The following is an 11,340-nucleotide window of genomic DNA, read 5'->3' on the forward strand; positions in this document are numbered from 1 at the left end:
ATGATTTTAAATAGTCACAGCCACTAATATTTGGGTTTTAATTGGTTTTTAGAAGGGGTAATTCTGTATATTGTTTTAACATGCTGTGAGCCGCCCTGAGTCCCATGGGGAGAAGGGCGGCATATAAATTTTGTAAAATAAAATAAATAAAATAAATAAATAAATTTATTCCAGCAGTACTGTTACCAAAAAAAACTAAACGGATGTGTCAAAGAAGTTGAGTTGAGCTCAGCCAAGTTTTTACTTTTATCTAAATCTGTACTTTGGAAAAAAAATAGTGAATCAGTGTCTCAAAAGTAGTGTTTTGACACCTAGACTTACTTTAACTATTAAACTGCCCACAAACTGATAACTAAAATAAAAGCTAAACTACACTGCAATCTTGGTAAACACCCTTCCATCCTTTGTCAATCTAATGCAGTGGTTCTCAACCTTTTTAATGCCGCGACCCCAACCGGTCATAAGTCGAGGACTAAACCGGTCGTAAGTCGAGGACTAAACCGGTCGTAAGTCGAGGACTACCCAACTGGTCGTAAGTCGAGGACTTTCCCTGCCCGGGAGCGCCGCGCATGCATGGTTCTGCCCCCTGCACCGGCCGAGGCGTAGCTGGCAAGCGGCAGAGACGGAGCAGGCTGACCACCAGCTGGCCCAGCCCAAGGGAGGTAAGGCACCTGCCGGAAAAGGGGAAAAAAATGGCGGACAAAAAAAATGGCAGACAAAAAAAATGGCAGACAGCCTTGCTTGGCAACCCCCATGAAATGGTTGATCGACCCCAAATGGGGTCCCGACCCACAGGTTGAGAACCACTGATCTAATGCTTTTCAGATGGGCATGTAATAGTGGTGACAATAAACTGCACTAGCATTATAACATAACATTTAGAATGTGTTTAAATTGGAGGGGGAGAGCTTAGTTTCATCCTGCTTCATATCCTGGTGATCTCATGGATATATCCTTGTAATTTTCTTAGGAATTTTCTTATTAAAGTGGTTTACCACTGCTTTCTTCCAGGTTATTTTTCTATCCTCCGCGTCTAACACATCCTTGGGATTTCCTCTCCCGGCATAGCACTGACCCTACACAGCCTTTCGGCCAAGGTCAGCTACATACTGCCACCTAGCTGACCAAAATTGGACTAGCATAGGAAACAAGTGCAACATCCCCCACTTTCGTTGCGTATAACTACCTCTCCGGACCGGCAATACAGACTACGAACTACGCAAGCGCACTACTTTTTTTTTTATTTTTCAGGCTGTCTAAAATATTGCCCAATTAAAATGTCTTTTTTTTTCTGGCCCCGCTAACTTCACCATGATGCATATTCTTACATGATACAATTCATTTCATAGCCTTGGCTAATGTCTTTAGTTTCATTTCGTTTTCCTTCGAGGTAAAACATTTCAGGCACTCCTTTGGGGCCTACTTTTGGTATAGAGGTCCAAGAAGGAGCCAGTCGCAAGGAAGGTCTTTTTGCCATAGACGTCGCAGCCGGGTACCTTCTTGCTTGCAAAGCGGGAGGGCACATGTAGCTTAGGGGAGTCGTTCCGAGGTCCCGTCATGTATTACAAATTCGGCGGCTTCACGCAGAGGCTGGTTGGGACCGGCGCTTCCGCTGCCTGCTCCCCTCAGGTAACGAGAATCACGTTGCCGAGCGACAGGCGAATCGACCTTCACAGTTGTATTCCGTGCAGCGAAGGGTTTCCCTACGTGTGCCTACGAGGCTCATTTCTCTTTAGGCGGCGGAGAACGCGAAAGGGAGGGGGCGATGCCTCACGAAGGGGTGCCAAAGGGGTCTGCAGGGACACGTGGATTCCCGTCCGCGGGTGACAGCGGAGGGGTGGCACCTGCTGATTGACTAAAACAGTGTTTCTCAACCTTGACAATTTTAAGGCATGTGGACTTCAACTCCCAGAATTCCACAGCCAGCATTGCTGGCTGTGGAATTCTGGGAGTTGAAGTCCACATGCCTTAAAATTGTCAAGGTTGAGAAACACTGGACTAAAAGGAGATACGGACTGGCCGCTTCGCCCGGTGTTCCCGTTGCACGAGGAGCAACCGACGGCCAGGGACACGAGGGCTTGACCTTGAGCAGTTTGTCTGGAAGGAGGGACTCTCAAACGTTCACGTGTTATGATTTCTTGTGTACAAGTGACGTAAAGCCCATGTATATAGTTATTTAATTCAGGAGAGGTTTTTTGTTTTTTTTTAACCTTCAGAACAATTCCAAAATGGACAACCTTTTACTGGGAAAAAAGACATTTCTTCTGATTATTCTATTTTAAATCCCCCCCCCCCAGTTTTTACAAGGCTCTAATATGCAATATTGTGTGTTTAACGTAATAGTTATTGATCTTTAATGTTATATGAATTTTGACAGGAATCAGTAATCTTCAGGGCCCTGATTTCTTCCAGAGCCCGAATCTTTCCAAATTCAGATAAAATAAGTTCCTAATGTGCAAGAAAGAAAAAAAAAGGTATTTTTAGTTTTGATTAAAAAGAATTCCATGTCAAGAGGAAAAATGACCCACATGGAAATGAAAATACATAGAAGAGAAGAGGCAAATTAAATTCAATCAATTAATATGTTAAAAGCTGGGAGGAACATTTGTATATATAATTAAGATCTGTAATTGTGTAGGATAGGGTTTTTAAAGGAAAAACCTCTACATATAGGAGTTGTTTAATAAATTGATTTATTTACAGTTCAGATATCACAAATGGAGATAAACCCTGCTAATCACATGTAAATATGATGACCCTCCAAGGACAAGGTCTTTAAGACTCTTGACCTTTATAGTAAAGGACATAGGAAGTGGTAGAAGCATGTTGTTATTATATAGTAATTATTTCTGCTTTGGAGCAGGATTGTTGAAATAAATTTTATTTCGTTTTTATGGTTAACTGATTACTACTTTAAATAGAGGTTATGTCTAGATTTCCATGACAATTTATATATTAGTACTTGCTTATATTTAGTTTTTCATTCAGTACCATAGCCTAAAAAGGGTTTCATACAAGTTATGAGCTGGCAAAAGCACGATAAATCTTTTGCCTGCCATTTAGCTTGGCTTTCATGCTGATTACAGGGAGAGGAGGGTTGATGAGGAACTGTCCCTTTGTTTCCACATTTACCTGTTTGCATTTATCTGTTGGCTTTAAAAGAACTAGGACTACTTAGGAAAAATGTCTATATTCTGTATAAATTCTGGTCTTATGATCTACATAAATTCTGGTTTTGCAAAAACATTATTAGAGACATCTTTAGATGCAATAAATTTAAGATTCTACACTACTCAACAGAGCAAGATGAATTAGCAGCTTTGAACTTTATATTGTAAACCTAGCTAGTTGGTTAGCAGGGATTTCAGAATGGATTTTATCTTATGGATTGGTTGAATCTATAGAACAGGAGTGTCAGACTTACCACGTCACGTGATGTGTCACAACGTATCGCGACTTTTCCCCTTGCCAAGAGCTGGGTTGGGCACGGCTTCTACGTGACGCATCTGGCCCATGGGCCTGCAGTTTGACACCCCTGCTGTAGAAGGAGCAGGACTTCCAGACAATTAGCATACATTTTTGTAGGTTAGCAGAAGAAATCTATAAGAGATCAGGCAATAATAAGTCATGTATTGAATAGCTGGGATAAATACAGAAAATAATCAGTCTGGATCTCTTCCTCTTGTATTTGTTTAGCTAAACAAATTTGTTCAGATTGCAAGGTTTAATAAGACCAAAATAGAATCTTTTAAAACACACTTAACAATGGTCCAGTTTATTTGATTAGTCTCAATATCTACTAATTTGTAGCATAATGTTAAAAACATTTGAAATATTAATTGTGCCTTAATTATAAACTACTGATGAACATTGGAACAGGTCAGAGATTGTATGATTAAATTGATGTAGAATTTGAATGCAGTAGTAAAAATAGCAACCATCAAAATTTCAGTGGAAGAAGAATATTAAATTTACTGCAAATATATTCAGAAAGAATTTATATTTTGGGGTTATGAGAGATCTAAGTTCTACTAAGAATAGATTCTTGTAGTGTGGATTGAGTTCATTATAGCTAATTCAGATAATTCCATTTAGTGAATTGTGTTAACTCTGATTCCTTATATTGACTTTTAGCTTAAGTTTAATAGAGACTTTTAAATTTTTAATGTAACGTATACAAGTAGTTCTCATTTGTAAGCACATTTGGGACCAGCAACTTGGTTCTTAAGCAAAGTGGTCAGTAAACGAAACCATGACTGTGTTTATTATCTTAATTCAACTTTGTTTACAGACTAGCAATGGTCATAAATGCAAGGATTGGTCATAAAGTTACTTTTCATTATCATTGTAACTGTAAATGGTTCCTAAATAAGGATTACCTATATACAATATATTTAACTATTTTTGTGTGTGCATGTCTTCAAGTTAGTCTTGATTCCTAATGACTATCTTGACAAGTCCCTGCAGCTTTCTTACAACATTTTTGGAAGTGTCTTCTTCCTAAGGCTCAGAGTGATTGGCACTAAGTCACCCAGTTAGCTTAATGCTTAAGGTGAAGCTAGAATACATAGGCTCTCAGGTTATAGCTTGCTGTCTTTATCCCATGCACCAAACTGATTCTCATGTAATTATTTGCAATTAGTTAATGTTATGTTAGAAAGGTATATCTTCTACAAAAATTTTAAAGTCCTAGTTTATTCATCTGTATTATATTCTTTTACTCTTTTTCATGTTGTTTGTATTTGTATGTTTATCATCCAAGTTCTTCCCTTAACCATGGTCTATGACATACATGGGGCTCTCACAAATGATCAGTACACCTTATACCAGGCATGTCAAACTCGAGACGTCACGTGACGTCGCACGACATATCAGAGCTTTTTCTCCATTGCTGGCAATGGGATGGGCGCGGTTTTGGGATGACCCGTCTGGCCCGCTGGCTGACAGTTTGACACCCCTGCCTTATACTGTCCTTCTGATGATAAAAAGTAAAAATGGGAAAAAATAATTTCCATAGTGCATCTCTATAATGCATCCTTTTAGCCACATAGCATAAAAACAAATTATTAATGATTTCAGCCCTTCATTTGAAAGATAAATGAATCTTGAAAGAGATAAAATATAACTATTTTTAAAATAATTCAAAATATAAAGTATGATATATGAAGCATTGGCTAATGGCTAGCTATGCATTCTAAATATAATTTTAAAATCTGATTTACACAAACTCATAGCAAGTCAATTTGACTTATGTAAACAAATTAACAAATTAGGCTGTCTTCCATTTAAGTGTAGTTTCCTATTCCATATAAACTGGACAAGGATAAGACAGGACATTGCAGCATAGTCTAAAGTTGACTTTATAACCTGGCTTGTTCTGAGTATGGTTTGAATGACATGGGAATCGGTTCATCGTTGTTTATTTCATAGTTCATGTTTCTTTATTTCCACCATGAAGAGAATAGCAAAGAGGACACATGTTCCTCTCCTATTCTTGTGCATGTTTTTCAAATTACTTCATTACTTGATGGTTCAAAATTAATGATTGAACTGAGAGATACATATCCATGAAGAGCATACAGATTCTGTGCAACAAAATAAAACCAAAAAGCTAACGAGCCAATAAGCTCTGTAAATAGCTACTGCTTTCAAGCTAACTACACAGTCAAGTAAATATGTTTGAGCATCTAATTGTTGTTTGTTGTTGAGCTACAAGATTCAAAATAGTAATCTGTTCTCCCCATCTTGAATAATCATAAAAATATTAATATCTTTAAATGTGCCTTCTTTAGCAGCAAGTTCTTTAAAAATGGGATTAACTGTGTCTCAGTTCATGGCAACTTTCTAATTAGAAGAAAGAGACCAAGCTTACATACAACAGTTTGTAAATATAAAGGAAATATCAATATAAATCAAGGTTCAGAAGTTGTCCTCAAAAAACAACACTTTGAACTGAAACAAGTAAGTTACAGACACAGATAACTTGCTGTTTAACTGGCCGGGATCCTATTGCATGTCTTGATAAATATAATTACACTAAATGCACCATTTGTTTTTTAAAAAGTGTTTTTGATTGGCAGGCAGTTTGATGGATGAGCTAACAAAAAGTAATTAGTAGGCATTAATTTCAAGTATACACTTATTAACCTTGTTAAAATGGAAATTTAATTCCCAGCACATTGTGTTCACACTTGCTGTCTGGAATAATAAACTAGAGAATCTGTATAAAGGTGATTGTAGTTGTGCTCCATAATGTGTTTATGTCAATGTAGCCTTATTAAATTCAGTTGTGAATTACAAATTGCCATTGGGGGTGGGGAGAGTAAAGCTTTTCAGAATCATTTATATTTTAAGTCTTCACTTTGAATGCATAAAGATACATTGCATTCTGAAGGGAATGTGTTCAACCCATAATTAGTGTTTGTTCAGGAATGCTCATAAATGTGATCAAAATTCCACAGGAATGAAGGTAAATGAATTGCTGGTTTAGAATAAAACTTGCTGTCTCTATTTTCCCCCCCCATCTGTATAAAAGGCAGCTTCCACACTTTTAAGATTGTACTACTGTACTGTTCATAAATATCCTGAGATAACTGAGCAAGATGGGTTTATTACTGCATTGAACACTATGGAAAGGACAGGAAGGGGAAAGTGTACATCCACAATTAAGCATTCCCCAGCTTTTCAGTTTATCCTACTGAGCAATAGTACCCTGTCTTGTTATTCTTCTTCCACTATTCAAATTTATTCCCATGCCAGAAACCCTGAAAGTACTGTATGGACTGAAGTAATGAATGATTGGGTTTTTTTGTTTCACAACAACTGATGGGCACACAAACACTGCAATAGTCACAGATATCTGCAAAATGATCAGAAAAGTCAATATGATGGCCACAGTCATACATGCAGAAGGTCAGGGCTTTAGTCACATTATTGTGGCTACAATTTTGACGTTAATTGGGGGGGAAAAGCCCCTTCTCCATGTTAATGAAATCTTTGGGCTGCCTAACTAATTGTGCTCTAAATATGTATTTTGTCAATGTTTCTGGAGTATTCCAAGTTTTCTAACCTATTCTTGTTCACTCCAAGCAGCGCACAGAATATATGAAAATCCACAATCTAGAAAGTTTTCATTCCAGGTGAAATCAGATGTGCTTTTGTTTTGTACTCTTTTGTTGATTGCTAATTAATGTTTTCAATTGCATAAATTCAATTGTTTATTTAGGGATTCAAGCCAGTAGTATCTGTGGAGTCTCCAGCTGTGATATTTGATACCCCAATTAAAGTTGCTTCAGACACACCAAACAAGGTTGGGGGTTTGGTTAAGAACAAAGTACCAAAACTGCAGAAATTATTTCAGGTGAGAATTTTTTTTTAATCTGTAAACATTCTGTTAACATACTTGATATGTTTCAGCTCTGCCTGTCATACTTAGAAGTTAGCATCTCTTTTTCCCCCACTATATTCAAGTCTGTATATTTAATGAAAAACACAGAACATGCACAGTTACACTTAGAATGTATGGATTCTATTTCTATAGTAGCATTCCTAACACCATATTTTTATGCAAATAATATAGCCTTTAAGGTGCATATTTTATTTGCTTCTTTGGTCTTGTTTGTCTTGTTTTATTTTTGAATAATATAAGTTAACATCTTTGCCAGTTTGTCCTTTGTGGGATTGTATCTGCCAATCATTTTAATTTTTGTAAGAAAGTGTATGTTGCCCATTTAGGCCTTGAAGTCATTCTTAGAAATAGTACTGGAACTTACATTTTGCATAGCAACACTTTCTTAATGTGAAAAGTCATGGGACAAGGAGCCAGGTAGTTATAAAAAAAAATGGTCATAGATACTCATACTAACAAATCCAGAAAATTATATTACATATTTTTAAATGACAGATTTCTCAGGATTCTGAAATTTATGTAAAATGTATGACAGATAACTAGAACATTTTATTTGAAGATGAGCTAGGTTGTCAGGTTCCATTTAATTTTTTCCCAGGTTTTGCATAAATATTAATTTCCCTACTGTATTAACTCATATGTATATAATTTGTTGATAGAGGCCTGATGATATTCCAGTACATCTGAAACGAAGCCTTCCCGATCGACTTCTTTACCGGACCACTATGGCATTAACAATAGGAGGGGCCATCTACTGTCTGATAGCTCTCTATATGGCCACCAGTCCCAAAAGAGAGAAGTGAATGATGTATTTCCAGAAAGATCGTCATCTAACTGTGCTCTGAAAAGGAAGACTTGCACTTAACCTTCTGATGTTATAATGAAGTCATATGATAATATATTGCATATTCTTGGGTTTCGAGTTGAGTTAAAAACAAACATAGAGTAATGTAAGGAATTTAGAGTAAAATCACTATTATGGTGGAGAATGTCATTATCACCTATGTAGTTTTGCGGATTCCTCTTCAGAACTGTCAATAAAATAAAACTCATGTAGACTGGTTAGTCTGAAGAACTTCCTAATAATAAGGTGTGATAACTTGATGGTTGATGCAGTGCGTGAGAGAAAGAGATGAGAATCTGACATTGAAGATGTTACCATCTGTTAACATTTTGGATGTAATTTTTGTGGAGTCATATTTAATAAATATTTTGTTCTAACCTACCACAACTTTCTGTTCTGAATAATTGTACATTTCATTAATTCTGCTTCTGAGTTGCACATTTCTTGGAAAGAGTGTTGCATTTAAGGTTCTGTGTAGCACATTAATTCCACAATGGTTCCCCATCACTTTGGAAATGTTTTTGTTTCAACATTGGAAAAAATACAGAAAAATAAATAATTTATCCCTGCAAATTTGTCTAGACTTTTCTTAAATGGATAAAATGGAATAATTTCTAAAATGTTGGTTTGTTTTCCAGTTTTGTCACTGGATTGCTGATTGATTTATTTTCTGATACTATATTAAAATTGCACAAATCCAGTTATACAAAAGTAGATATAACTGAATTTTTATTTTATTTTTATAAAATGGTTTAGTGTTTCACCAAAACTAAAATTGAAAACATCATTATATTTAAGTTCTGTTCTCTTTGTTAAATCAGCCCCAATGAGCTAAGAATTGGTCTAATTTAGTAAAATACATTTGAAATATTTTTGCAGTGACAAATAATAAAAACATGGCAATAACTAGTAAAAATATATAAAATTAATATGAACTATGTAATGATTTTGGGCAGAGGTGTGACAAAAGGCCCTATTTGTGCAACACACTTAAGCAGGACTGGACCTAGTTAATACTTGAATTCTAAGAACTTTTTGAGAAATAATCTTCCCAAGATTGATATTCCACATCTTCTATCTATGCATTTGATTTTGCTTCCTTTGTCTCAAATTTTCTGTTACTTGCACTTATCAATCAGAATAATTTTGAATGTTTTTTATAAGCTATTAGCTGTTTCTCCCAAATTTCTGTTGACTGAAAATTTGATAAATATTCACACTTCTTTTTTTAATAAAATAATTTTAGCATACAGGACCCAGGACTGACCCTTATGGCTGTCAATTCAATAGCTCTCTAATTAGATGTAGAACCACTCATGAGCACTTTTGAGTATGCTTTTGAATGAACTATAATATATTCAGTTGTCATGCACCTATACCTAATTTATTAATCAGCTTGTGATTGGATACTAAGTCAGCTTTGCTGAAGATAATATACTGTATTACATCTTTAGCAATCCCGTATCTTTTAAGGATAGTGGGTTTTTGCATTCAGGTCATTTTATGCAGTTTCTTGACAATTTTTTTCAAAAGTGGATTTCCATTGCTGCCTTCCTAGGGCTGGAAGGGAGTGACTTGTCCAAAGTCATCCAGCTGGCACCTTCAAGATTTCTCAAAAGATAATGTGATTGGATAGCCCATTCATACCTGTGATGCAGTTCATTTATTCCTGGAGATTTAAATTAAGTAAGTAAAAAGGTATCACCTGACCATGTTTCTAGCCTCTTGAATTTCAATCCTAGTCTTCATCCTGTTTTTTCAAGTTCCCCTGGAAGCAACTTTGTTGGAGAAGATGGAATCCAAATAAGAGTTCAACTCTGTCTTGCCTTTGTCATCTGTTTGCACTTTCTCAACTTGACTGAGCAACTTATATGTTAATTCTTTTCTTCTTGTTCAGTACATATCACCAAAGAAAAATATGCAGAAGTAACACAGAATTGTAGAAGTGGTGCTCGTTCTTGTAACACCACTTCTACAGTTCTGTGTTACTTGTGCATTTTTCTTTGATGACATGTACTGAATATGTCTCGTAATGAACTGAGACGGGTAAAGATGCCAAGAACAAAAGCAACTCTTGAGACATGTTCAAAATTCTACTGTTCAATGAACATTGTAAAACATCAAAAACAGATTTATTTAAATAGGAAAAAAAATGCCAAAAATGGTACTAAAAGTAATAAAAAGTTCTAGAAAAATATCAGGGTTCCTTCCCCCTATCCAGAGAGGTAGGTTTCCACCAAGGTGTTTAAAACAATTATTATCAAAAGGACAAATGAAATTAGCTTTTAAACATGCACATAAGCCTAGAACTATGAGACTTCTTGATCACCTTTCCCAAATGGATTGTTTGAAATTGGCCTATGATTGATGGATCTGATTTTTTCTTCAAAGAAAAATGCAGATTTTTCATAATGAGCCACCAACTGTTTCAGCTCAGGGGGAATATTCCACATAATGGAAAAACAAAGCTGTTCTGTTCTGTATAGATAAAATGGATAAAATTCTCCAATCATATTCAGATATAATCTAGATCCATCTAGCACTTTAGTCAGATAATTTTAACGAATCCTCCACCCCTGTAGAAATATATATAGCCTGATAGGTAGTAATCTCTCCTTGACAATAATGTTCTGTAAGACTCCTCCACTTCCAACTGGTCTCCTTTTCCTGAAATATCCTTCCTTCCTTCCTTCCTTCCTTCCTTCCTTCCTTCCTCCCTCCCTCCCTCCCTCCCTCCCTCCCTTTCTTCACCACAGAATGGGGAATCCGTCTTTTCAATTATAAATGTTGCCGTGCATGTTAATGGTGCAGTATAAATAAATAATGTGGTTATTCTTCACAGAGCAGTGAAGCTGATAGTGATTTTTGCATACATTTCTCCAAATGATATGTGGACCAGGCTGCCTTTAAGGCAGCTGTGCTGTCATAAGGGCTTAATGAACTAACCTGGCTGTAGCAGAGGTGGTACAGAGGCAGTAATCAACTGATCAAGCCTGGGGTGTAGGTGTTTTGTTGCTAGAGCCCTGAATGGAAGCACCCACCACCTCAGCTGCCGTGGGTGATGTTGCCAGTCTGACTAAAAAAAAAA

General features: G+C 36.3%; 1 protein-coding gene across 1 annotated transcript; it reads left to right on the forward strand.

Moving 5' to 3' along the window:
- The first annotated feature begins 1,478 nt into the window (after positions 1-1,478).
- On the forward strand, positions 1,479-8,779 carry LOC107284971 (cytochrome c oxidase subunit 7A-related protein, mitochondrial). Its single transcript, XM_015813106.1, has 3 exons — positions 1,479-1,629; positions 7,226-7,360; positions 8,068-8,779. The coding sequence occupies exons 1-3, from the start codon at positions 1,558-1,560 to the stop codon at positions 8,209-8,211; spliced, it is 351 nt and encodes a 116-aa protein (XP_015668592.1). The 5' UTR covers positions 1,479-1,557; the 3' UTR covers positions 8,212-8,779.
- Positions 8,780-11,340: the final 2,561 nt, after the last annotated feature.

The sequence above is a fragment of the Protobothrops mucrosquamatus genome, unplaced genomic scaffold (assembly GCF_001527695.2).
Source record: "Protobothrops mucrosquamatus isolate PMUCROS unplaced genomic scaffold, P.Mucros_1.0 scaffold139, whole genome shotgun sequence".
Taxonomy (NCBI): domain Eukaryota; kingdom Metazoa; phylum Chordata; class Lepidosauria; order Squamata; family Viperidae; genus Protobothrops; species Protobothrops mucrosquamatus.

Excerpts from the sequence above, each read along its gene's own strand:
- LOC107284971 (XM_015813106.1), top strand. The coding sequence starts at position 1,558 with ATGTATTACAAATTCGGCGGCTTCACGCAGAGGCTGGTTGGGACCGGC. Across the intron at positions 1,630-7,225 it reads CCGCTGCCTGCTCCCCTCAG|GGATTCAAGCCAGTAGTATC; the intron begins GTAACGAGAATC and ends TTGTTTATTTAG. Across the intron at positions 7,361-8,067 it reads AACTGCAGAAATTATTTCAG|AGGCCTGATGATATTCCAGT; the intron begins GTGAGAATTTTT and ends ATTTGTTGATAG.